This window comes from Candoia aspera, chromosome 6, assembly GCF_035149785.1.
Source record: "Candoia aspera isolate rCanAsp1 chromosome 6, rCanAsp1.hap2, whole genome shotgun sequence".
NCBI lineage: Eukaryota > Metazoa > Chordata > Lepidosauria > Squamata > Boidae > Candoia > Candoia aspera.
Window position 1 is genome coordinate 46448387 of NC_086158.1, and position 23073 is coordinate 46471459.

Here is a 23073-nt window from a genome sequence, read left to right on the forward strand (position 1 = left end):
TGGGAACTGAAGAGGAATCATCTAAGCTGCATAAAGAGAGAAAACATGTTTGGAGAGGCCGTGTTCTCCACCAAGCCCCTCTGTGACCAGGCTCTGCCCCCTCCCCCACAGCTGTCAGGACTCCCATCAGGGGCTGCAGTGCCAGGCGAGTGCCTTGCTGCTGATAAACACCGCCTGTCTGGGTGATTTATGCCCCTGTCACCTGCATTTTCTTCTCTCTCTACCTTGCATGGTTTGTTTTCCAATGATTATTGCTAAATCAGGGTGCCATGGGAGAAGAAAAGGGGGCAGATGGTGGCTGACAAAGAAGCCTGGGGCAAACACAGGCACGCAAAGGCCTGGCATGTTCCTTTTGGAAGCGCCCTAGCAAGGGGAAGAAAGCAACCGTGTCTGGCTGGACTGTTTCTGCTAGTGTGCTCAAGAGTCTGGCATGGCTTTTCCATACCAGACTCATCCTTACCACAGGTGTGGACCTGCTATCCGTTGGATGCGCTCACACAATGTGCCAGACTATGGGCTTGGGTCCTTTGCGACTCAGTGTGTTTTGGGAACTCAGCCATTTTATTATACGAATCAGATCACTGAGTTACATCACCATCACAGTTTATTTGGGCATAAAATATGAATACAGGGACATAGGAATTGTGTTTTGTTCATCTGGTTTGGGGGGGTTGCGTGTTGTGTGAATCTAGCCATTGTGTCCACATGTGGGGGATAGATGGGAATGCTTCATTGGAGCTTCTGTTCTCAATGGTTCCACTCCCTTCCTGTCATGAGTACTGATGGCGAGCAGGAGGGGGCCTCTATCCAGGGGGGAAAACGCATGCGTAGTACTGAGGAATTAAGCAGCCATTCAAAGAGACACAGATCAGACCTGCCTTAACTTTCGGGGTTTATCTGTCTGGGTTTTTCCCACGCTTCTTCAGTTTGTTAGGATTCTGTTTATGTAGCAGTAATAAACACTAGAGACCTACTCCTCGTCTCAGCGTGATTCCTGACTGTTAGGACACTTCCTTCCTGCAGGGGTCTGGCCGCTATTCCATTTACATAGCTAACTATGCCAATGGAAGGGTTGGTCCTCATGCCCTCATTGAGATGGATACAGCTGCCAGTGACCTAGAGCGTGGCATTGTGGCACTGAATGATGTGGCTGCGGATGCTGGAGTCAATAAATTCACAGGTATGAGGGAAGCAGAGGGTTATGTGCTAGCTCAACATAGGAGGGTTGAAGAGGACAGTAAGCAAACCTGAGGATATAAACTGGGGAGGCCTTTGATCAGAATGAGCTCCAGGTTTGAAGGACCTCTTATGAAGTGCCCCCCGGGGGCTTTTCTTTCGTTGTGTTTCCCTAAGTTTCAAAATAAATTATCTTCTGGTGCCATAAAGTGTCATTTATGTTTTTTTCCATGATAGCATGTCCTCTGAACAGCAGCCTACTTTTGTTTTTCCTGCAATTCTCCATATTGCATTGTGGAAAAAATAAAATGGCTTCCAGCAGGAAAAAAGTGGAAGTTATCTATGATGGATACCATTTTGATTCAGTAGCTTCCATTGGACGTTTCTTAAAACCCTACAATGCCCAGCATAACAGCATATTCTAGCTGGGCTAGCAATCAGGAGGCTGAGAGTTCTTAGGCATGAAAGCCAGCTGGGTGACCTTGGGCCAGTCACTCTCTCTCAGCCCAACTTACCTCGCAGGGTTGCTGTTGTGGGGAAAAACCGGAGGAGGAAGGAGTATTAGGTATGTTTGCCACCTTGGGTTATTTATAAAAATAATAAAGGCGGAATAAATAAATAAAATAAATATTTGGGGCTTTAGGGCAATGCAATGGTAGTCACCAGCTTGGTTGTGGCTACCAGAAACCAGACCTCTGAGTTGGAGAGAAAACTTGCCTCACACTATATTGGACCAGTCTATGATTCTAGTCCCATCCCACTTAAGAGGTCTTGGATCTGCATTTGGTCTCTATGGCACTGAATTCTCACCAAATAGTTATGCAGGTGTTGTGGAACTTGATGATAAAAAGTGACCACCAAGCTTACAGTGAATTTCAGTGTTCATCAATTCATAGGATTAATAGAGATGGGACAAAGGAGAATGAATCCACTGGTGGGGCTGTTTTGATCTTATATTCCAGCTAGAATTTATTCCCAGTGCATCTACCTACTTCACAGGGAGCAGCTGATTGGGGATGCTCTGGAGCTTTCACTCCTCTTGTTCCCAGGGGGTCGGGGCATAGCGGTGGGTCCCATTCTCAGTGAAGCTGCCTCTGACATATTTTGTGATAATGAGAACGGAGCCAACTTCCTCTTTCAGAACCAGGGTGACGGTACCTTCATAGATGTAGCACCCAGTACTGGTGAGTATGCAGCCGGGGTGAGTGTGTTTGGGGGACATGTGTTATTAGATGAAAATGATTATGTAGCTGCTGGACACTCTAAATCCTAATAGAGTTGAGATTTCTTTTTTCCCTATCACACCCTGCCTGCTCCTGGGAAAGGAGGGGGATAATAAGTGCACCCAGGCTCGGCCACCAGTTATTTAGCGTCTGGCTGATGATCACTGGAGTTTAACGAGATGTCAGGCTGGCATCCATCACTGCCATGCTGCTGATGACACCTATTCTCTTTAGAAACATTCCTTCCATGTCATCAAGGGAATAGGAACACATTGGCTACAAGGAGAGGAGGAGATCTGGCCTGGGGGTGGGGTGAAATAGCAGACTTCCAGTCCCTCAGTTACCTACTCAACTAGCCATACCACACAACCTGTAGTTCTTTTTGTCCCTGGCCTTGTTTTCGCTGGCAGGTTCAGTGAGGAGCACTAAGTGCCAGAAAACCCTCTTCTGTCCTCCACCACTATGGAGCCTGAATTCCTTGAGCCCCACAGCAGCAGAAGATTCAGTTTAGTATAATACATGGGAATGTTCATCCTGCTGACTTCCCTGTCATCCTCTGTAGGCTTGGATGATCCCTACCAGCATGGTCGTGGAGTGGCACTGGCTGACTTCAACCGTGATGGCAAAGTTGACCTAATCTATGGTAACTGGAATGGACCACACCGGCTCTATCTGCAGATTAATGCAGGTGGGCGTATCCGCTTCCGGGTAAGTGCCATCTGGAAAAGGGAAGTCCAAAACCGGCATATGTCTGCAATGTCCTGGGCTCTGAGCAGGGAAAGGGAATGTGGGGACTCCAGTAATGAAATAATGTAAGAAAGAATGGAGCACATAGATTAGATCCAATCACCAAAGAGACTGATGTCTCTACCCCAGTTGGATGACCAGAAATTCCTTATTTTGAAAGATTATCTCACAGCTCAAGGATGGTCATTATTCCTGCAATGTAGATCTGGCAGTATTTTCCTCATCTTGGTTTCTACCCATCAGCAGAAGAACACTCTTTCCATGAAACTATATAGTCTTTTACTCTCTCCTGCTGCAACTTTATTAGCTCCCTACTTTTCAGCCCAGCAACAACGTCTCCAGTCGCCTAAGTCTATTCCTAATCTTTACTTCTTCTTGGTCCTGCTGAAGCCCAAGCCCTGCCCCACTAATCCCCGTCCTTCCCCCAGGACATTGCCACGCCCAAACTGTCCATGCCATCACCTGTCCGCACCGTCATCGCTGCTGATTTTGACAATGACCAGGAATTGGAGGTCTTCTTCAACAACATCGCGTATCGTGGCTCATCTGCCAACCGCCTCTTCCGGTGGGTGAGAGCCACATGGCCACCAGAGGCTGGGGCAGTGGGCTCCCCATCTTGCTTGGCCCTGGGCACTGGAGGAAAGGTTTCCCAGCAGCAGAGTCTGGTGGAAATCGTCACATCTTTAAAGAGCTCTGCATGCTAACCAAAAACATGACATGAGAGAGCTGGGAGGGATAATTCTTGAACCATTATACAGTGCCATTTACTCTCATGTGTCATAATCCACAGGAGTGAAATGGTTCCACCAGAATGGAAAGGGCCCCATTCAGTTCCAGCCACTCTTTATACAGCTGACAGTGTTGTGACTATCTCACTACTGATGCAGCAGTCTGTTCTGCCTAGACCACATCCCTGGAGGTTCTGGCTTTCACTAATTAGCACTTATGCACAGTTCCCATTAATTGTAGGCAATCAATGGCTTGTTAAACAGAGTTGCTTACATTTCTCTGACTAATAAAGTGATAGCAGCAGCATATGGCAAGTCTAGGGAGTCCGTGCCAAATTTATCATTTTGCAACTGTGCAAGGTCTCTTCTGGAGAAAAGAACAGTGGCAAAAGCAGGCTGTGAATACAGGGTGGTGACACCAGAAATAGGCTTGTAAAATTAAGGCCCTGTTCTGGGAGGACAACATTCAATGCTACAGACTTTTTCTTCTGCAGGGTTATCCGCCGAGAACATGCCGACCCAGCTATTGAAGAACTAAACCCTGGTGATGCTGTGGAACCAGAGGGGCGTGGCACAGGTGAATCATTGTCATGTCTTTTGTGGAGCATGATTATCATGCATCACTTAGCAAGAATAAAACAGATATAAAAGAGGTTGCTGTAACCTATTGGTAATGGTAGGGACAGACCTTCTGCCAATGATGAATTGTGTATCAGTGACCCTCTCTGTGCCAGGGAAATCTAGATATCTAGGTTGCTGGGCAGTGGCAATTAGGAAATGTCAGATTCTGAGTGTAATGGTTTTATATAATAGTGTATTTATACAATACATTTGCATGGGATCTGTGTTTTGTAAACACTCAATGAACATATGCAAATACTGCAGGTGTTTGAGGGAGAAAGGGAGAGATTGGCAGATTTTGCCACCTGGGTTCTGTGATGCACCATAACAAGAGCACAATTATTTGTTTTAGGCTCAGAGACAAAACATCCATGTGGTCTGAACCCAAGGCCTATGAGTTGTTCCCATGATTGGTTGCCTCTTAAAGTATATGAAGGAAGAAAAGAGTGACCGTTGTGCATGATTCCTGTCAAAAGCCAGGAGACTTAATTCCTGAATATCAGTAGGAGAAAGGGCTCTTATTAATAAAGGATTTGGCACTAGAAAGAAAAGGTGCCTATGGAGTAAAGAGACACAGAAAACACCATTGCAGGGAAATTGAATGGAATCAAGGGCAGAGATGAAGTAACTATATTCTGATTTTCTCATGTTGGGCATCATATCATTCAATATTGCCACTAAGTAATGTGGCCCTTTCACAAAAATGACGACCAAAGATACATGTCCTTACTGAGATTATATCATTTTAGGAGGTGTGGTAGTAGATTTTGATGGTGATGGGAAGCTGGATTTGGTTCTTTCACATGGCGAATCCATGGCACAGCCACTCTCAGTCTTCAAAGTCAATGAGGTGGGTTTAGAAAGGTACCTCTCTTAACATGTTTAAAATCAAATCTACACGTCAACAAGCATGAAAGTCCTTCCTCAGTTCCATGACCACTTCATCCTTTGGCTGAGTCTGTCTGTCCATCTCCACAGGGTGCTGGCAACAACTGGCTGCGGGTGATTCCACGTACACGCTTTGGGGCATTTGCTCGTGGTGCTAAAGTGGCGCTGTTCACACGGCACAGTGGTGCCCATCTGCGCATCATTGATGGAGGGTCTGGGTACTTGTGTGAGATGGAGCCTGTTGCCCATTTCGGCCTGGGTGAGTGAGGAGTAGAGGCAGAGCTTGGAATGCAGAGTGGTGTGTGGTCCCAGGTCTCCTTTGCCCTAGCCATTCTGCCAACCAGCCCAATAATATACAGCACGGTACGGTACGATAGTCCCCGGGTTAAGAACAAGTTCTGTTCCAAGGTCTGTCCTTAAGTCAAATTTGTATGTAAGCTGGAACAGTATTATTGTATAATACTGTATAAGTAGTATTGTGTAATTAACTTGAACTGTTGTTTATTTAACGTGAATCATTTTGTATTGAACTTGAATTTTTGTATTTAACTCAAATTTTGCTACAATAGGCGCCGTTCTTAACTATGGGTCATCCTTAGCCCAGACCATTCTTAACCCGGGGACTACCTGGTACTAATTATTACTTGCTTGTTTCTTCTTGCAAACCAAATTTGAGAGAGAGAAGCCTGGTGCAACCTAACACCACCTCTGTATGTGATAGGATCCAAGTATCATGTCTGCGTACGAGCCTGAAATTGTTGCAAACATGAGTCGGTTATCAGCAAACTTCAGTTAATATTTCCCCACTCCGTTCCCCACGGCTTTTTTTTATTTTCTGGATAATTTAGAGTTCTGGAAAACAAAAAAGCTTGCATGCTATTTTCTAAATCTTAACTTAGCCTAAGAAAGGCATTGCCTTAATATGGACTTTGTTTTTTGTTTTCTTTTTAGTTTCTTATGGATCTTCCTTATCTCTCATCCCTCCTAATACTCCCCAAACTTTGCCAGAACCACTGCAAACTAGATACAACATCACTTCTGACCTTTCACTAACTTATATCCTTATCATTCTACTCCTTCAAAAATTTTTAGTTCAGGGCCTCACCCTTGCATTCCTCCAATTCTATTAAGGTCTATCAAGCATACTGAAGAATCTACCTTACAATAAAGCAGCAGTGCACAGCCTTTCACAGACCAAAGGCCACACGGTCTGTCCCCCCAAGTAGGTGTGGTGAGAACTAAGACAGTTAATATGGTTACTCATATTTTTAGATGATTCCCCAATTCTATCACATTAAAACTGCCAATTCGGCAGCAAGTTTTTGAAGGGCTCTAGGGCCCCCCTACATTTCCAGGGATCCACGGATACTAAACCACTGCTGCAATAAAGCCTATTGCCAGACCATAACCCGTTTCTTTGGAAATATTTAGCAAGCTCATTTTATAGTCTTTTGTATTAACTATAGCTAATATATCATCAAGAGTATAAAGGGTGTTAATAGTAATTTGCATTCCCAAAGAGCAGAGTTTGCTCCTCCAGCTGTTTCTGCAGAAGGCATTGCATTTCTCCACACCTCATTACTCTTCTGCATCCTTAAGGTGGCTTGGTTTAGTGGGGCATTGCCAGGTTAGACAGGGCTGTAAGTGAAGCCAAGTAGCTCAGAAATTCAAAGGTCCTATGTGCCCAAACATTCCACATTCCTGCTGGTCTTGGCACAGTGTGGTAGATGGAAGGCTACAACCCCATCACATCTCAAGTTCTTTCATCTCTGTTGGGAGCAGCTATTAAAATATGGGAGGAGGAAAACTAAGCATGAACATGAAGGAAGAGTGGTTTTTAATAGCCATTCTCTCTTTTTATGTTGGCTGCAGTTTTCTCCATTACTCAGCAATTCCTTGTGCTTCTTCCTTGTAGGGCAGGATGAGCCCAGCAGCCTGGAAGTGACTTGGCCAGATGGCAAGTTTATCAGCCGGGCTGTAGTGAGCACTGAGACCAATTCTGTACTGGAAATTCTCTATCCCCAGGACACATCAGGGTCACCCACCATTATACCTCCTCTTGAGGTAAGCTTCACAATTAAGCTAATTTAAGTTGGGCTTTCAGTGTAAGGAATATCAACCCATTTCCCACATAATGAAAGCAATGAAGCTAAATGGGTCCCAAGAAACAAGATACCAATATCAGCATGCTTGTTTAGCAGAACTATAACAATCATTTTAAAATAATAAAATAAAATAAAAGAGAGTGATTTTCCACCCAATTTCACGTTCCAAAAATAGTTAAATAAGATATCCAGAGATCCAGGATTGTGGAATATTGACTCCCAGTGGGAAAAGAAAAAGACCCAGGAACATTGGGACAGAAAGGTAGGAGTGTTGGTTTGTATGACTTTCTTACAGGCCTAGTATCTCAGGGGAAGATGTAACTGGCTGAACAGGAGCTGCTTCTAGTAAGAAAGGAAGGTATTTGGATAAAAGAAAGGCAGATGTCAGAGGATGCAACTGATGCTATTGCCTACAATTGTTAATTTTGTTCGTACACTAAACTTGTATGTTCAGATATATGCAGCTACAGTATTATTCTAGGAAGGTTGCACCTGGAAATGTAATGCTTCAACAAGGACTGTCAGGCTGATCTAACAAATTTAGTGTCCCTTCTTTGGTCTTTCTTGCTCTTTTCAATCACCTCCTTTTCCAAAGTTCTTGACATCTATTCTCTTTCAGTGGGCCAGTTTCTCTAGTCCAACAGAAGAGAACATCTGTAGCTCAGGGTTGATCTGTGGAGTTCTTGGTGCTCTCTTGAGCTTGGTAGTTTGCTTGCTGTTATTTCATTACCCAACTAGGTAACTTCATCTGTGCAAGTCTAGGACTCTCTGAATTGTGACAGCAACATTAAAAGTGAACAGAGAAGTTCAAGGGTATAATATAGCTAAGGGGACTGCAATAATGGTGATATTGCTACAAAATTTGCTATTGGCAGCAAAGTGGCTTTCAGTGTTAAAAATGCACTAGCAGGTAAGGAATGGCCAAACTGTCAGTGTTAGACAGTTGTGCAATGATACTTTTTATTAGTTATTCATTTTTCTCAATATATGACTCTGGGGAGCTCACAAACAATTTAAAACAATATTAAAAACACCAAAACACTACAGCAATTTAAAAACAATATAAAACCATACAAAAACCATATAGCAAAATTCATAGCTGAGGTAGTCACATCCATCCATAACAGTCAGTACAGCCACTGCACAGCCTCTACCACACTCCTGGGTTCCCACACCCATTGGCAAATTCATATTTTCAGGGCCTTGTGAAAAGTCAGCAGGGTTGGGGCCAGTCTGATCTCTGGGATGATGATGTTCCACGACATCAGGCTGATGGGAGCCATGACAGAAAAGGCTGTCTTTCTGGTCCCTGCCAGACAACACTCCCTGGCTGATGGGACCTTGAGCATGTCCCTCATGCCAGACCTGATGGGACAGGCAGATGTGATTGGAGAGAAGCGGTCCCTCAAATAACCAAGTCCCATACCATGAAGGGCCTTATAGGTCATCACCAGCAACTTGAATTGAAACTGGAAAGAAACTGGCAACCAACGCAGCCTGCAGAGCAGAGGTGTAACATGCACTGATTGAGGGGTGCCCATAATTGCCCACACAGCAGCATTTTGCAGCAGCTGAAGCTTTCAAATACTCTTCAAGGGCAGCCCCATGTAGAGCGCATTGAAGTAATCCATATGGGAGGTGACCAAGGCAGGGTCTCCCAGTTCAAGAACAGATGCAACTGGAGTACACCATGTAGTTGAGCAAAAGCCCTCCTGGCCACAGCTGCCACCTGTTTCTCAAACAGGATCATGAGCCAAGAAGGACTCCGAAACTGGGCACAGTTTGGGTTAGTGCAGCTCCCTCCAAAACAAGAGGTGTAAAGTCCGTAGAGCCAGGGGGTCTCAACACCCAAAGCCACTCAGTCTTGCTTGGGTAAAGCTGAAGCCTGTTGTTACTTACCCGAACTCCCACAGCCTCCAGACACCGAGGCAGGACCTCCACAGCATCACTTAATTGGCCTGGGGTGGAGATGTTAAGCTGGATATTATCAGCATGCTGATGGTACTTCACTCTGTGCCATTGGATAACCTCACCCAGCAGCTTCACGTAGATGTTAAACAGGAGCAGATAAAGTACCAAACCCTGCAGTACCCCACAAAGGAGCAGCTGAGAGTGGGACCTCTCCCCCCAGTCAACACCAACTGGAACTGGCCCCAGAGGAAGGAAGGAAAAGAATCAACACAACACCACCCACTCCCAACCCCAAAAGCTGATCCAGAAAAATACCATGTTTTTTTAAAAAAAAACTATATTAAAATTTTTAACATCTCAGTAAAATCTAAAAAGCATGAAACAAAAAAATCTACGAAGAAAGAAAAGGAAACTAAAAAGGTATGAAACAAAGAAAACTACTACAGAGAGACTTCTGACCTTCAGAGAAATACCATGGTTGATGGTATCAAAAGCCACCAAGAGGTCAAGAAGAGCAAGGATGGATGCACTGCTCTATCTTACTCCCACCAGAGGTCATCCAAAAAGGCAAACAATGCCATTTCAGTCCCATATCCAGGTCTGGATCCTGACTGAAAGGGGTCCAGATAATCCTTTTCCTCCAGGATGCTTATAAGCTGCTGCACAACCATCTTCTCAACTACCTTCCCTTTTCAGCTGTGGCTACAGCTAGATTGCTGCAGTTACTTCTCGTGAAAAATTCAGTGTACATTTATCTTTTCACTGCTCTAATTGTTCAGCTGCCTACAATGGGATAATGGAGTTTACTAATAAAGGACTGCTGAAATTTGGAAACAGAATTTGAATGTGCCATCTCTATAATGAAATGATTGGGTAGGAATCTGCAGTATTAACAAAATCTTCAGGTTTTTGTTCTTCTCTTTCAGATGCACTGTTCATAAAATATGCAGCCAGGAAAGCATAAATTGTTCAGGGGTCTGGATGGGAGGAATAGACTTTGGTTCAGTCCTCACAAGACCGAGTGGCTGTGGCTGTCCTGGCTCCCAGGGTTGGGGACATTTTCACTGCTGGTCTTAGATGGGGCTGGATAGGGTTACACTTCCCCATTTTGGGACTGGTGTGCAACTTGGAGGTACTCCTGAATTCGCAGCTACTGCTCAAAGAGCAGGTGGCAACTGTGGCCAGGAGGCCTTTGCACTGGTTCATCTTGTGCATCAGTTGAGCCCTTTCCTTGACCAAGAGACCCTTCAGATGCTCACTCATGTTCTAATCACTGTGCAACTGGACTATTGCAATGCACTCTACATGGAGCTGCCCTTGAAGTCCCTCTGGAAGCTATAGCTGTATATTTGTAAAGCATAGTGGTGCAAGCACTTCTTGTTACACTCATATGTCAATGTTGCTACACAAGCTGCATTGGCTACCCATTGGTTTCCAGGTGCAGTTCAAGGTGCTGGTCATCACCTATAAAGCCCTTCATGACACAGGGCCTGGTTATGTTCAGGCAGAGTGGATGCACTCCAGGTCCCTTCAGTTAAACAGTGTCACATTGTGGAACCAAGGAACCATGCCTTCTCTGTTGCTGCCCCTGCCCTCTGGAATAGCATCCTCCTAGAGATATGTATGGCACCTACTCTCTTAGGATTCCAGAAGGCTCAAGACCTGGCTCTGCTCCCAGGCCTGGGTTAATATGTTAATGGAGCCCCTGTCATGGTTTTTGTATTGTTACAACTGTTTTGTCTGGGCTGTTATACTTTGTGGTTTGTTTTTGATTGTTCAAAATAGTATATTGGATGTTGCCTACAATGAGATAATGGAGTTTACTAGGAAAGGACTGCTGAAATTTGGAAACAGAATTTGAACGTGCCATCTTTACAATGAAAAGATTGGGTATGAATCTGCAAAGTCTTTTGGAGTGGGGCAGCTATAATAAATCCAATAACAATAATAATAGATTTACATGTGGTCTGGATTGATCATAAAAAGGCGTTTGATTCATTACCACATAGCTGGATCATAAAATGTTTGGAAACAACTGGTGTCAGTAAAAACATTAGAATGTTTATAGAAAAAATAATGAAGCAGTGGAAGACAGAATTGGTGGTTGGAAATGAAAAATATGGGCTTGTCAACATTAGGAGAGGCATCTTCCAAGGTGACTCATTATCGCCTTTATTATTTGTCATTGCTATGATTCCACTTTCAATGATTTTGAAGAAAACAAATCTTGGTTATCAAACAACAAAAAATGCTAATAAAATCTCACATTTGCTTTATATGAATGATCTGAAGCTTTATGGAAAATCAGAAATCGAAATCCAGTCATTGACAAATACTGTAAGAATTTTTAGCACAGATATAGCCATGGAATTTGGCTAGAGAAATGTGCTACAGTAGCAATAAATCAGGGCAAAATCATGAACAGTAAAGGAATTGAAATGCCGAATGGCCAAGCCATCAGGAGCCATCAGGATGAAACCTACAAGTATCTGGGCATTTTACAGTTGGATAACATCAAGCATGGACAAGTTAAAAATGTGATTAGTAAAGAATACATCCAAAGAGTAAGAAAACTGCTAAAGACAAAATTGAATGGTAGAAACTCCATCAAAGCCATCAATACCTGGGCCATACCTGTGATATGACACACTGCTGGAATTATTAACTGGACACAAGCTGAACTGGACAGCTTGGACCGAAAACAAGAAAATTAATGACTATTCACTATGCATTACATCACCATAGTGATATTGATAGATTATACCGGCCCCACAGAAATGGAGGCAGAAGTTTACTTCAAGTCAAACGAACTGTTGAAGAAGAAAATCATGCATTGGCTGATTATGTAAAAGACAGCCAAGAACAAGCATTGATGCAAGTTAAAAATTGGAACTTGCCAAATGTACAGGAAACAAAATACGAATATTGAAATAATGTAATAAAAACATGAACAGAATGTTGGAAAAGAAAAGCATTACATGGTCAATTTCTACAAAAGATTGAGGGGAAAGTACATAAGGATAAAACCTGGCAATGGCTTACAACTGGAACATTAAAAAAAGAAATGAAGGTTTTTATTACATTATTCTGATTTTGACTGCTCAAGAGCAAGCTATTCGAACTAATGCAGTCAAGGCCAGAATTAAAAAATGATCAAATGATTCAAAGTGCAGATTGTGCAAGGAAGCAGAATAAACAGTAGATCATATACTCAGTTCATGTAAGAAGATCACACAAACTGATTATAAACAATGATATAACACAGTCACCAAAATGATTCACTGAAACATCTGTAAAAATTATCATGTGCCAGTAATGAAAAATTGGTGGGAACATATAGTTGAAAAAGTAGTCAAAAATGAGGAGGTTAAAATATTGTGGGATTTCCAAATACAAACTGATAAAGTCTTGACACATAACACACCAGGTTTAACTGTGGTTGAAAAGAAGAAAGTGTGGATAATTGATGTGGCAATACCAGGGAATAGAAGAACTGGAGATCACAAAGTATCAAGATGTGAAAATCAAAGTTGATGGAGTATGGCATAAACCGGCCATGATGGTCCCAGTGGTTATTGGCACACTGGGTGGCGTACCAAAAAAACCTTGGATGGCACTTAGAAAACCTGTGCATTGACAAAATTTCCATCTTGCAATTACTAAAGGCCACACTGCTTGGATCTGCAGATATACTGCACGGATACATTCTAACATGCTGGGTTCTTGGGAACAGGTTGATGAGAATGAAGGCCAACACTAGCTAAAGAATTGGCAGCTGTGATTTCACATTGTGTATATAATAATAATTACAGAACCTTCCCATTTGCAAATGCTGTATTGTGAGTTCTCAACTACATTCATCAGTAAACAGTGAAGAGATTCAGATTTGCAATGGCTGATACTTGCCCACTGCGGATTATTCTCTTGCGGCTGCCTCTTGTCATACCCTTATCCAGAAATCTACTGTGCGCCCTGGTTTCCATATGGAAACTTTGCTGATACAGAGGAAGCACTGGGCTTCTGCATTTATTGCACAAGAGAATTCACTTTTCCAATGCAGTGAATAAAGAAGGCTGCATGCACAAAGGCTCTAAATATGCTTTGCAAACAGAGGGCTTTGGATTGAATAATTTGGCTGTAATTTAATTGTAACTGTAGCCATTGATTCCAGGGTCAGTAGAAACAGGAGGGGGTTGGACATTTAAGTTCCTCTGTAGCTTACTGTAGGCAGTGGGATGACCAGTAAGAAAGTATATGCTGACAAAAGGACAAAAAGCGTGGGATGGCAGAGAATTTGAAGAGAAAAATAATTCTGCAACTATCTTCTCCATTTTCAGAAAGAGAACAAATTATGCACATAAAAATTATTGCATTGCATTGCATTGCATTGCATTATTATAATACTAGTCCTTTTGTTTGTCCCCCAAGACAATTCACATCCATAAAGAAAATGAAAGGCCTCACCTTCAGGTTTATAAATGTAAAACACATAATGCACAAGAGAAGGGAAATGGAAGGAAAAGGTAGAGGAACTGACATCCAGGTGTGATCAAGCTGATCTTTCTTTCTTGGATAGAGATGTTGCAACTGACTTAGTAGTGCTCCTCAGCAGTTGCAGAGGGGCAGGACAGTAAGGGGGCTCAGAGTAATGCAAGCAGCATCATGGTATTGCAGTGCAAGCCTCCCACTTTTTTTCTACATATGTTGTGATGTCACACACACAACCTAAACAGACAGAGCTTGCCGTGTGATGCTGCAATGCTGCTTTCATTATTCTGATGAATGCTGCCAAGGGTCCTTCTTCTAACACTCAACAGCTGCTCACTTTGGCAGCCCAAGGTAACTCATAGTTGGAGGGTCACGGGCCAAACCGGCAGGAGTGTGGTGTTCTTTCTTGCAGGAAGTTCGCTGCAGCTACTCCTTCTCCAGCCAGTGGAAGGGCTTGGTGTGATATTCTTCCTAGAAAGTTGTGAATGCAATTTCCCAATGGCGCTTTGTCCCCAGACCGGTAACAGAATGTGTTTTCCTCCAGCTCTGCAGTTTTAGGGCAATTTTGTCTGGCTCACTTTCCTCCTCTGTAGTTGTAAATAAATCATACAGAAACTTCACTGTGTATACTTCTCAAAACTGATACTATAACAAAAAAAGCTCAAGATTTGGAGCTGTATGTTAGATAGTACAGTGTGGTCTGAGGCAGAAACTGCAACCACACAAATTGCAGAATAAATCCCTCAAAATAGGTACGACAGAAGTGAGATTAAGAACTAATGGTCTACTGATGACATATTCCCCTTTTTCTCTCATAGTGTGGCCAAGGATTCTCTCAGCACAAGAATGGGCGCTGTGTTGGTGAGTCACCTGGCAAGAGAAGGTCAGCGAATGCTCCTGGGGTGTCATTTCTTGGGTCCCACAACTGGGTTCCATGGCATAGAATGACAGCTCTTTGGTATCGAAACCACCAGGGTGGCTGATCTCTGAGACTGCTGGCACTGAGTCTGTCTTTTATTACTCCCCATGCTCGCTCGCTCGCTCTCTCTCGCTCTTGCTTCCTTTCTTCTCAGACACGGATGAGTGTGCAGAATTTCCTTTTGTGTGTCCAAGAGGCAGACCCATCTGCATCAACACTTATGGTGGATACCATTGCCGCAGCAACAAGCGCTGTAACCGGGGCTTTGAACCCAATGAGGACGGCACTGCTTGTGTTGGTGAGTGATGACATGGGTAGAAGAGAGCACCGTCTGGAGTGATTTCCCGATGCCAGCTAATGAGATTCATTGGGAACCGTCAGGCAGTGAAATTCTGACGTTCTTTGTTATGTATACAGATGAAGGGAAGGAATGTTTGGAGTGGGAAGCAAATTAGCTAATGAGGTCCTAAGCTCAATAACAAATTATTGTGGAGGGTAACGTAGAGTTTACTTCCTGTTCTGTACCCTTGCTAGGCAGCGGAGAAGAATGATAGGTGATTTTTCCAGGCCAGAGTAGACATTTGATATCAGACACATCTGGAAACTCCTCCCCATTGTTGAGCAGCTATTCGGCAATTGTGGTTTGCCAAAGGGAAATGGCGGGTGGAGACAAGAGTGCTCCCTCTTCTTCTACCTATTGTTTCCCAAATATTATCAGCTGGTCCATGGCTAGAGGATGGTGGCTGGGATTTCTGGACTTCTCTATGTAGCCCTGCCTCTTTCACCGTGCAGGCCTGCTCCTTGCCAAGTGCCACTAACAAGCGTTCTGTCCTTCCTGCTTCTTCTTCTCTTTTTCTCTGTGTGTAGCTCAAGTGGCCTTTTTCGGTGGATACCCTTCTTCAGGGAGCTGGCCGGGCTCGACCTTGCCATCAGCCCCTCTCCTTTCACTTTGCCTTGGACTCTGCTTTTACTCCTATGCACTTTAAGCCTTGCCAATAAAGGACAGAAGCAGCCTTTATGGATGACCTGGCCTCCCTCTCCTCCTTCCCTCCACATCCTCTCATCCAGTTTTCTCATGGTTGTCCCTGGAAACATGAACTGAAGTGGGGCATCCACTGTACAGCCCAGCTGATGACACTGGCACTAGCAACACACCCTTTGCATGTTTTCTGAGAAAACAGAGAGGGCAGATGCGCCACCAATGCTGGTCACCTCTATATGGTGGCCGTCTTCTTAGGAGCTCGCCTATAACCAAGAAGGTAGCTCTTGATGGTAGTTGCTTGCTTGGTTAAAATCAATACAGTTACTCTGTGCCTGCTGGTTTGGCCTATGACATAATTGTTTCCCATCCTTCCTCATGCTCCTCCTCCTCTTCCCCTGCAGCCCAATTACAAACCTGGATCTTGGTTTGTCTGCAATTTAAATAAACAATCTTCCACTGGAGTATCACTCTCCCCTAACAACCCACCACCACCACCACCAATAAACTCTACACTGTTGACAAGCATATGCTTGCAACTATGCTTGGGATGTGGGTGAGATTGCGGATAATTGCTAATATTCAGAAGAAAATTGGCCAGAAAATTAGTGTTAAGCTTTGTGCCTGTTTCCTGTGTGGCAGACGTATGAATGTCTAAGGGCAGTTGGGTAACCAGTCATAAGATTCTGGGTTTTACTTCATTTTAAAACAAGCAAGCAGCCAGTCCTGCTGAATTCTGCTCTACAGGGCCCTGCACAGCTGATCAGAAGTCCTGTCCTGGTAGAATCTCTGATAGAAGTTGCTTCCAGTTTGCAGCAGCACATTTCCCATTTGCCTTTCAACATTTCTACTATATTTGTATTTTTTACTTCTTTACCACAGCCCTCTCCAACTTGAGTCCATTCCAGATGTGTAAATAGCAAATTCTAGGATTTTCAGCACGGTTAAATCTGGCTTAGAAATTCTGGGAATTGAAGTCCATGCATTTGGAAGGTTCCCAAGGTAGAAACTCTGCTTTACCATATGCAAGCAGAACTGACAGAATCCTGTTAGTGTAGTGGTTAAGGTGTTGGACTAGGACCAGAGGGACGCAGGTCCATCCGTCCACAGCCATGGAAGTTCACTGGGTGACTTTAGCCCAGTCACTGTTTTTCAGCCTAACCTATTTCAGGAGGTTGGGAGCAGGGGGTGGAATTGGAGGAGGGATGCTATGCATGCTGCTTTGAGCCCCGGGAGGAAATGCAGGATATAAATCTAATAAACAAACAAACATGGTACAGGCAACCTGTGGACCAGATGCACTCTTTAATGCCTTTTCTGCAGCCAATAGAGTTCCACCCACTTTGTTCTGCCATGATCATTATAATCATTAGCTGAATGGCAAGAATTGGGGGTGGGGGGAGGAATTAAATTCAGCCAGCTTGTTCCAACTTGTTCTTTTCCATCTGCCAGTGGCAGCAGAGAAACAGCTTCACGTTGGGAAGAGCAGAGTTCATGTTAAGAGCAGAGCAGGTTCATGGTGGGAGAAAGGCTGGAGCCTCTCTGGTGAATGAAGTGGGGGTTGGGGAGTGTATGAATATGTTGATGTTGTGTGAACACAAATGGGAATGAGACAGCAGGAGTGAGCATATATGTGTGTGATATGTCTGTGTGTATTGTGACTCCACCTACAAACTTGGTCCACTTCTGCAATTTATGAAGTGTTCTGTGGGGGCCAAGTCATTTCTCCATCTCCAAAAGTTTTCCTATCCATGATTTAGAAGCATATATTGTCACAAGCACAAACTAGATGTGGGCAAGACACTTTTTACCAAACATTATGGTTATGAGGCAAAGGAGGAGACATTCTGAGCATGCCTTCTATTTGTTACACAGTAAACACTATCACTTTGTAGGGGACCTATATTGTAAACACACAATGCACATGTGCCAAGGGAGTTGCAATAGACAATGGATTCTGCTTTGTGTTTACAAGTACATATTCCATTCACAAGTTATTTTGTGCTGACTTAGATCCGCTGAAAACATGACTGCTATGTAAAGGGTGACGTGAAGAAAGGCCAGAAGGCACATGCCATACATCAGAGGAAAAAAAGGGGGGAGGTAAGCATTCCTATTGGTGTCAACCAATGTGAGCTGATGGCTGGGAATTCCTTCGCAAACTCTAAAATGATCAGTTAGTCCCTACTGAAAGAAAAGACTGTCACTTATTTTTTTCTCATAGGGTAAAATTATTATTACTTAATTAAGTAAAATTAATAGTGATCCAGACATTACCTAACTTCAATTGAAACACAAATCCAGGCGGGCTCTTATTACAATATGAGGCAAACATCATACCCTGCCAGTTTTTCTCCAGCTTAGAGTAAATGAGAAGCCAGAAAGAAGATGAATTCTCCCGCATCCCAGTCTCTCTTACAAGTATCTGTATCCTCCAGGATCTTTCCCTCTTCTTCCTTTTTTACATTTCAGCAGGGGTGGAAGGATGTCTGTTCTTGGATACCTGAGTGCCACCTATGAGCACATTTTCCAGTGCTCTTCATGTGTCAGTAGGGAAGCCTGGGCCAACCTTCCATCTGACATGCAGCCACAGTGGCAGGCTGGGCAGTGGCCTGGAGGGCTGTGTCAAGACATCTCTCTCTTCTGCCTGCTGTGGAGAAAGGAGTGATGCTGGGATCAGATTTTGTTACAGTTCCAGTGACAACTGAGACTTCAGCTGCAGCTGAGATAATTTTTTAATGGTGGACTGGGGATATTTGAGAGGGTTGTTTTTTTTTTTTTGCTTCTGAACCTAACAGGAACAAGTTTGTCTATCCTTTAAAAAAAAGGAAAGAAAGAAATTTTAAAAAATAGTGGGGGGGGGGGGGTTTCTTGATATTTAAAAAAGGGGGGGAAATCAAAATTTCAAGGAAGATGCCGTCCTTTCCTGAGCAAATTTGGTGCCATTTTGAAACAAAAACATTCAATATTTTATATACATTTATTTGGTATTCTCTTTTTACCAGCTTTCAATACATATGAAAAGGGTCACTTTTAACTACTGTTACTGTTACATAAATCTTCATCTTTCCTGTAGGTTAGGGGACAGCACAGATTAATTTGCTTTTTCATTCTTTTTAGAACTTTCTCTTCATAGTAATGTAGAATCAGATCGAGATATTTGAACACCCTTGGTGCAACTCTAGAAGATTTGGTATCTTCTGTTTAACCATCTCTGCTTGCAGCCTTGAATAGGTCAGGCATTGTTTGCAGACCTTACATCACCTTGTTGGAAAACCCAGTTAGCCTCACCCTGCAGTGCAAGCTACATCCTAAGAAGTAGAGGTGCTTTCTCTCTGCATATGTCTTTGTTGCACCAAATGTAATGGCTGCTTGTTAAAGGTTCATGAAACAATGCTGAAGAAGCATATATTGTTACTACAAACTACACCAGCCTTTCCAGAATTGCTGAGAATTCTGGGAGTTTGGTCTACACAGTTGGAGTGCACCAGGTTGTGGAAGACGGGATGTATCATTTCACTCTAATTTCTTATTCCTAACCATTCACATGATTGCCATAACTGAATATGTACAATGAAGTCTGCATGGCTAGAAAACTCCCACCTGAGGTCTGAGGAAGCACTGCCATTCTGGATAGACAATCGTGACAAAATGAAGTCCGTTGAATCCTGAAGAGTCAGAAGCAACTGAATGACAGAACAACAAAAATGCCAAATTGAAGGAACCCATGGTCAACTTCAATATTAGGTAGCTTTCTTTGTTTCTAGGAGCTATGGGATGAAATTGTATGAACAATAATAAAACAGCCACTTGCAGTTTTAAGGTATCTAGCACTTTCTTAGTTCCAAGGCAAACGTACAGGAAGCTGTGATCTGAAGGTGCTTTTACAGCTATTCTGCCACTTACAGCTGAATGACTTAGTTCCTGCTATGTGAATAAAAAGATTTGTTATTGCATAAAAGATGAATCTATCTTATCACATAGCTGACTCTAATAACTAACAGAAGAGACCTAAAACATAGAGAAAGAGAGAGCTTCAAGAACCCAGGCTATATATGATTAAAAAGGAACACTTCCATCTTCAGCACAGTGCAAATTGTAGCAGTTTAGAGAGTCCCAAATATATTTTGAGCATGTAGAAAAGGCAGCTTGGGTCGAATCTTTCAGCAATGATTTAAAGATAGGATGTTGTATGTTAAGCTGGAAAGTTAGCTGAGGACAGGGGTGGGCAACCAGTTTGTTCAAGGTATTTCTGGCAGCTGAGTCATGGGCCATGGGGTCTTGACAGTGACGTGATAACATAACTGGAAGCTGTCAAGATGGACTTTTCAACCCTTTCTCTTCATTTTGGCCTTCTGGAATAGGAAGTATAAAATGGGTGCTTTAAATCTATCAGAGGCTAGTATTTACATTTTATTTGGCCAAGTAAATTTAGAAAAAATCTTGCTATTATAAGGAAGTTTGTTACTGGCTGTAGGAGATGTTAGAGGCTGCAAGGGCCTAGCAGCCACATGCCACCCAAAAGATCCAGGTGTCCATCTCTGATTTGGAGCCAGATGGCCATCTAATAGCCAATCTCTCCCCTTACTAAATGGAAAAGGGACTCGTTCTAAGCTCATAACTATCCCTCCTGGCATCTTAGTGCTTAGCCATCATTCTCTCATTTTGGGGGAAAAGGGTCTCAATTAAGGCAAAAGCAATGCAAAGCCCTCCCCCATTTTTAAGAGGTACTGGCTTAAGTAGCATGCAAAGGGTTAAGTTGCTGTTTCAAGCCTGGCTAATGAAAGTCCAAGCACAAAATGCTGCTTTTCAGGTGAAATCAGAGGGACAAGTTAACAAAACTATTCAAAGCCACAATGAAATAATCGAAGTCATAGGGCTCCAGAGTGCAAAAGCTTAAGTAGAGAAAGTCTAGGCTTCACCTGAGGTTGAAACAACTGGCCATTATTTGATCCATTAGGTTTCTATGACTCTGTGCTTCTGCCCAAAATTTAGTACACCCTGGGGGGACTGTGCTCTTGTACTTCATGAACTGAAAATAGCTGGAAGTGGTGATATTTTATGAAAAAGTATTGGAAATTCATCAAATCACTCTAGCTAAAATTGAAGAAAATACACACATGCATAATTATGGACATTCACAAGCATATACGGTGGCGCTGCGAGTTAAACCGCTGAGCTGCCGATCGGAAGGTCGGCGGTTCGAAACCGTGCGGCGGGGTGAGCTCCCATTGCTCATCCCAGCTCCTGCTCACCTAGCAGTTCGAAAACATGCAAAATGTGAGTAGATCAATAGGTACCGCTTTGGCGGGAAGGTAACGGCGTTCCGTCTCGTCATGCTGGCCACATGACCCGGAAGTGTCTATGACAACGCCGGCTCTAAGGCTTAGAAACGGAGATGAGCACCGCCCCCTAGAGTCGGACACGACTGGACTTTACGTCGAGGGAAACCTTTACCTTTACCTTTTACTGAAAGGAAAGAATTATATGTGTGAAAACAAGGAGAAATTGTAAAAAGAGTTTAAAGAATACCTGATGAAAGTGGGATTTATGACTCTTTTGGCACATATGACTCATATGTGTCAAATGAGTCATAAATGCTGTTGGGGGTAGGTCTTCAGTTTCATCCTACCCTGGTTTAGCAGTGGCTCTGAGATGCTGCTTCAGCTAATGCTGCTGAATTCCTTGTCTGCCACATCATGTTGCTCAGCTGTGTAAGATACCTGGCATGTGATTTCATCCAGCTTCTATGAAACAAAAAATAGAGAGACAGGTTACATGGTCAACTAAGTCCAGAAGCTTAGAAATAATTACTGGGTCCTCCCCCCCACCCTCGGCAATGCATAATATCATTAGCGAGCTCATAACAACAATCAATTATGAAGCTAGTGCCCTCTAGAGGACAGAAGCAAAATCAGACTAACAATTGGTTTGAAGCTTCAGCCTGAAGAATGAGAAAAAAAGCCTTCAAAAGGAGTGGCAGACACGTCCTTCCAGATACGTTGAGTTTTAATTCATTCCAGCCTGGCAAACACAGGTGATACAATGCAGGAGACCACAAATTCTCCATCCCTTCACCACAAGTCTAGATTTTAAAAAAGGGACCACAGAAAAATAGATGAAGTTCATTACAATGCTATGGCTGCTGCAGTTAGCCATCTTGAACTGCCATGTAGTAAGCCCATGCCAGGGCTGCCCTAAGGGATTGATTGGGATTTGGTTTTTCTTTGCCCAAAGAATTGGGGTGTATGGTCAGCCTGCTTGCTGATGAGAGTTTTCCATGTAACTTACTTGCATATTGTTACAGCCCTGGCCAAGATTTTACTGGCATGTTTCAGCAAGAGATCATAGGTCTTTTCAGCACATTTTTATAAATACCTCTCCGTCCCTTCCCTGCCCAGGCATTAATGAATGGGATGAATAACCATGGGCACATCTGTGTCAAGACATAGGATGGGCACTCCGTTACTATCACCCAGGCTGATGTTACCATGATGTTACCTGATGCCCATCAGGTATGTAACTGGCATTGGCTCAGCAAGGCAGCAGCATTTAGTACTTCAAACATTGCAAAAATTAGAGCTGTGGCCCCAAATCTCCTCCTTTAAATCATCCTGAGATGTTTCTTGCCACAAATGTATATAAAGGAGTGGTTTGAAAACTGCCATTTACAGATTGATGGAAATTGGTTAGGATACCATTTTGTTTGAGAGGAGGAGGGGTGGAGGACCATTAAGAGGCTCATGGTCTGTCCTACCATTAGACTGAGGAAGTTGCCTCAGGCAATGGAGAAGCCGATGTTTGATGCAGAGCCTGCCCTATACCTCTCTGTTGAGTTTGTGCAATGGAAGATACAACCTCATCACCAGTGTGAAAGAGACATTCAGTTTGCAAGTCCAGTTGGCATATGAATCAGAGGCAGCACCACCTTGTACTTCACCTCAGAGAGCAAAACTCTCAGTTCTAATTAGACATAACTTTTAATTTGTGAGAAGGAAAGAGCAGGGAGAGTATTTTCTTTGCCAAGGTACAGTGCCACTCAAATCTTAGTGCTCACAGTAGGTGACAAGTCCTGTTGTTGTTCAAATGTGGGTGAGAGAGATCAACCCATGTGTTCCTGCCACAATGAACTGGTAACTTTTCATTGCCACTGCCTGCAAGGTTTCTCCTTGGAAACAGACACCACTGTCTGCAGAATCAGTGGCGATAAGGTTCCTCAGTGAACACTGCCTTGTGCTCTGCCCGAAATGTATAGCATGCACTGACTCATGTAACCCTTATATGTGGC

At 43.4% G+C, this 23073-nt stretch overlaps 1 protein-coding gene across 4 annotated transcripts in view; it reads left to right on the forward strand.

Annotated features, from left to right (window-relative positions):
- CRTAC1 (cartilage acidic protein 1) overlaps positions 1 to 19607 on the forward strand; it is a 35380-nt gene extending 15773 nt beyond the window's left edge. The window contains exons 5-16 of one of the 4 annotated variants that reach the window (XR_010068194.1): positions 1024 to 1180; positions 2226 to 2360; positions 2962 to 3107; positions 3575 to 3711; positions 4369 to 4451; positions 5245 to 5345; positions 5474 to 5642; positions 7299 to 7447; positions 14706 to 14748; positions 14961 to 15104; positions 17799 to 17888; positions 18906 to 19607. Coding sequence is in view for 3 of the 4 variants with exons in the window: in XM_063307000.1 (XP_063163070.1) it covers positions 1024 to 1180; positions 2226 to 2360; positions 2962 to 3107; positions 3575 to 3711; positions 4369 to 4451; positions 5245 to 5345; positions 5474 to 5642; positions 7299 to 7447; positions 14706 to 14748; positions 14961 to 15104; positions 15674 to 15792 (1383 nt within the window). In the remaining variant the exon portion in view is untranslated. Of the gene's footprint in view, positions 1 to 1023; positions 1181 to 2225; positions 2361 to 2961; positions 3108 to 3574; positions 3712 to 4368; positions 4452 to 5244; positions 5346 to 5473; positions 5643 to 7298; positions 7448 to 14705; positions 14771 to 14960; positions 15105 to 15673; positions 16697 to 17798; positions 17889 to 18905 lie in introns of those variants that run through there. The other 3 variants (XM_063307001.1, XM_063307000.1, XM_063307002.1) reach the window with 3 other exon arrangements.
- Positions 19608 to 23073: the final 3466 nt, after the last annotated feature.